General features: G+C 42.0%; 1 protein-coding gene across 1 annotated transcript; it reads right to left on the bottom strand.

The window, feature by feature from the left end:
* Positions 1-3,221: 3,221 nt before the first annotated feature.
* On the bottom strand, positions 3,222-4,145 carry LOC148040721 (dirigent protein 1-like). Its single transcript, XM_087667015.1, has one exon. It carries the CDS (start codon positions 4,024-4,026, stop codon positions 3,352-3,354), a length of 675 nt encoding a protein of 224 aa, XP_087523141.1. The 5' UTR covers positions 4,027-4,145; the 3' UTR covers positions 3,222-3,351.
* Between the last annotated feature and the right edge of the window lie 538 nt (positions 4,146-4,683).

Here is a 4,683-nt window from a genome sequence, read left to right as displayed (position 1 = left end):
TTTAGGGGTTTTAAAACCCAGGGGGGAAAAGGATGAAGGGCAACACAATGGGCAAAGGGAACATAAGGGGGATGAAGAGGGCTTAGGGGGATTCAAAAAATCCGGGGGGGGAAAATATTAAAAGGGAATACAAGGGGGTGAAAGGGGGCTTAGTGCATGGGGGGGAAAAAAGGGTGTGTAAAAAGGGGACACGAGGGGGTGAAAAGGGGTTTTAAAAAAAAGCACAAGAAGGGGGGGTTATAGGTTAAACACGAGAGGGGGGGGGTTTAAGGTGGATTTGAACCAGGGGAAAGGGGGCTAAGAAGGCCCTTAAAAAAGATTTAAACCAGGAGGGGGGAAAAGGTTAATAAAGGATATAGGAAGGGGGTCTTAGATCCCTCCCCTTAGAAGCTTCCAAGAAGCTTCTTGGAAGCTTCTGTAAGAGGATTTATCACACGTGGAGGAGAGAGAGGATGATTCTGACGGTGGATTTCTGGCGTCCAGAGCCAAATGGTGGCCGTGATGCGGCTCGGCAGTGCTCCTCCCTCACGGTGCGGCGGCGTTATGTTTTCCCCCAACTGTCTCTCTCACACGGCCCGTCCGAATCTCACACCCTCCTCCCTATCTCCTTTAATGGCAGTTCTGGCGTAGCCTTCAGAATTCCCTCTCTCATTTTATCATGGCGGCGTCACGGCTCATTGCCTCCTCCCCTAGCTCTCATGGCAAAGTGTTTTATAGGGGGAGGGAGAGGTACCTCCCTCCCTCCACGCACCATGTGCATGGCATTCACCTTCCACCTTGGCATCCAGCGTGATGCTGAATCGACCCCATTCGCTCATCAATGACCTCCTTCTCAAGCGTACGTGCCCATGCTTTGCTCTCCCTCCTCCAGCACAACCTTCGGCTGGGGAGGAAAGAAAAATATTAAAAGGAATTTTTTTTTCCATAAGTTCTCTCCATTTCCCCTTGACCTCCTCCCCAGAGGAGGTCCACATGGAAATATGTGGTTACAATAAACCATAGTTTCGGTTCTACAAATGGAGATTATGATACATCGTGTTTTAAATTCGCACCTTCTGTGACCCAATGCCAGCTTTGTCTTTTGCCCAGGAATTCTCATGGCTTCGTAATATATCTTTAGCAGAAATATTACAGAGATGGAGTGTTGGTATCAAATTCTTTGGACTAGAATGAGGGAAGGTAAGTTGGTGTATTCACTATACCTTGAAACTAGTCTTATATTCTTGGTTTCTTGGGGATATAGAGAAGGATGCATGGGTAGTTAGAGCCAAGTGGCAAGAAGATAAGGTGAGAGGTTTTCATCAAAGTGAATTGTAGCTTCTGAAAGAATAGAAATCTATCTAATGTCTCAATTGTTTTATGTTTGGTCTAACTGATGCACTAGAAGCAAGGCCTAAGACTTAAAAAATCATGGTTAATATTTAGATAAATGCAACACTATTTATGACTAAAATGAGAATGATGCATCATTTAACTCATGAGATGATTGAACATAAGTTAGCAATAGAGGAGATGCATCTCATGAGAGGAAGATATTACAGTGCATCTAGGTAGCAATATTGGGTATATATAAGAGTAGTACCGAGTACATGTTAGCTCTCTTTTTTTTCTTGGAAACACCTTGATTCTCAAGGTATTTAAAATCTATACTAGTTAGTTAACTTTTCTCAAATCATGCTACCATGCATAGATAAGATTTTATACAAATTTACAAGTTTTGTGGGTAGAAAATGATCACTCTCTTATCTTACACTTTCTTTTAATGTTCTCTTTTAAAATTAGGCTACTTTTCAAGAAGCCAACAACAGTAGAATTTCAAAAATTTAGGATACTAGTATCACTTTTGTAAAGTCTTGACTTAAAATTATATGGTTTTAAAAACTCATATGAGAAACAAAATGTGTATGAGGGAAGCTTAGCAAAATGTTTCTCTTGAAACCAAATAATATCCAAAACATTTTGCAATTGTATCGATGTAGAAACATTGTGGTGTTAATATTGGCTTATTGATAGTAACATTGCTTTTTTCAAGGGTGGGAGTTGACAAATATGGCTCATTGGCATGCACTATGAGTACTATTTGGAGTCATATGAAACATTGCTTCTCTATCAATAGCGATGATATTGGATGTAACCATCTTCTTGCAACGGCTAAACAAATAAATAGAGAAAATTTTCATAATTAAAAAACATTGAAAAATATACAAATTTTGTGTTTTTGGATTATGCATGTGCCTTCCATTGGCAAGCAATGAAACAATATAATGTATTATGGAAAATAGGGTTGTAACTTAAAGCATTCCAAGTTTATGTTCAATGGTAAATACATATTCTCAACTATGTGACATTCAGGGTAACATGGGATTGGACAAGAAATATAGGCATAACATTTCTAAGTGTAGACCAGTTTTCTTTTTCCTTTCACAGAATTAGAGCCAAACGTACAACACTTCATAGAGAAAGCCCACATCCATGACTTTCCCCACTTGTAAAAACTTGGGGCCAAACATACAACACATCATACAGAGAAAGCCCGCATCAATGATTGTCCCCATAGTTCTAAAAGTTTGGGCAAGCTAAGTTCCTAAACGTAGTAGAATAGGGGTGCGCAACACCATTAACAATTGCTATAGCATTGATCCCTTAGAGCATTTTCATATGGAGAACAACTATGAGGAATCTTGTGATGCAACATAGGCCTTACTTTGTTGTGGTTTATGAACAAGAGTTAGCCCATGCAACCCTTACAAAAAGTGTGATTTTAACTTATCATGGTTCAAAATTATTCACACCCTTAAACCAAGGGTATAACTCGTGACTCTTTAAAGTTATAAACTTGGTCTTGACAGATGTTGAGTTGTAAGGCTAACCACTTTGGACGCTTTCCCTTCTTTTAATAACTGATTGTGAATAAGGTTTCTGGTGACCCCTTGAATGAAAAAACTCATAAATTCCAATTTTCCCTTGGACAAAAGCTTGAATTCTTTTTTTTAAATGTGTTGCATGATGGTATTTTATTTAATAGACATGGGACATTAGCCCACAACCTTGACAAGGGACATTCCATCTCGAAGGATAAAGCATCGTTGAGCTGCTTAGTTGAGGGGATTTGAATTTGTTTGTGACCAATTCACACTCACACACCTACCTCACCTACCTCTTCCAACTAAGCTACCCTTCTTTGATAAGACCTTTGAATGTTGAAAAAAGAACGTATAAGACTTAAATTTATACAAATGTCGTGGTTGTAGAATTAGCAAAATACATGCAATTTGGGTGAAAAATACCTCAATTTTTGCGAGCCCAAGGATTTCGTATTTGTATGTTTGTACTAATGAAAAGCTAGCTAGATCACATCGTCACAATGGAGACATTGAACTTCAGCACGGCATTAAATCCGGAGCTAGAGGCGGTTTCAATGGCGGCGACGCCGCGGGCAAACCGGAAGCGGCCGGTGCCGCCCACGACGGCGATCTCGCGGACGGGCAGCAGGATGCGGTCGGAGCCGTGGAAGGAGAGGGTGCTGCCGTTGAAGGAGCTGTTGCCGCGGAAGACGGCGGTGAAGACGAGGAGGAGGTCAGGGGAGGTCCTGGAGGCGAAGATGTAAGTGCCCTGGCCGGCGCCAAGGATGGTGGAGTCGGAGAGGGAGGGCCCGTCCGTCAGCACGTCGTCGAAGACCACGGTGAGCCCCAGACCAGGGTTCGTCGTCAGATTGCCCCCCGCTACCGGCACTGACGACGGATCCGACGACGCCGGCAGGTCGTGCATGTAGAACACCAAATTATATCGAATGGTGTCTATACTACTGCAGTGCCAGCTCTGCGGCCGCTTCCCTGTTGCTAGTATTATAAATTTATGATCCGTAATCAAATATTGGTTTGCTGAGAGTAGTAGCAGTAGCAGTATCAGAGGAATTAGTCGGAGAGCTGGTACTGTTTGCACACCCGACATGTGATATAAGTTTGATACTACGTCCAGCTTCCTGGTAATCATCAGAGCAAGCTGTCCTGCGCCGCCTAACGACATGGCTTGGCGCTGCTTAATATCTAGTTTAGCAGGTAGGCCTCTGACGATTTGATGGTATTTTGCGCTCTCGGAAAATACGAGAGAGAGAGAGAGAGAGAGAGAGGCCCAGGATAGGCCCTTCCAAGCAGAGGTCGCACAAAGTCGGCATGCTTGTGCTCATGAACACAACACGAGAGGTACCGGTGCTTTGTCACATCATAATAGTACTTGCACTTTTGTTAGTGGGCCGTATCAAACTTTTGCGGATACCAGCGGATCATACAGGCTATGTAGGAAGTCGGTTGCAGTAATAACAGACAGAGATCGCTGTTATTCAACGTATGCAGAAGTTATCAATTGTATTAATCTGAATTGGTATGTACATTTTAACACGTTGAGACATCTGTGACATTTTATCACAGATGTGACATTTTGTAAATATGTTTGTCGTGTAATAAAAATAGATAACATAAAGTGTTTATGCTAAGTTTGATGTTCAAGCGATTAGTCATTTTAATACACCCCCTTAATCCTTGAACATTAAATATTCTTGAGACCCAGATTATTACAACAGAGATAATGCTTAATTCTAGCTAAGGACTTCGTCAGAAAATCTGCCCACATAGATTCTGTTTGTGTGTACAGAATCTCTAACTTGTTGTCTTCCACTAGCTCACG

The sequence above is a fragment of the Lygodium microphyllum genome, chromosome 2, assembly GCF_053477565.2.
Source record: "Lygodium microphyllum isolate KBCC chromosome 2, Lygodium_microphyllum_v1.1.10, whole genome shotgun sequence".
NCBI classification, from domain to species: Eukaryota; Viridiplantae; Streptophyta; class Polypodiopsida; order Schizaeales; family Lygodiaceae; genus Lygodium; species Lygodium microphyllum.
The sequence above is the reverse complement of the archived record's forward strand: the minus strand, read 5'-3'. Positions and strand labels throughout refer to the sequence as shown.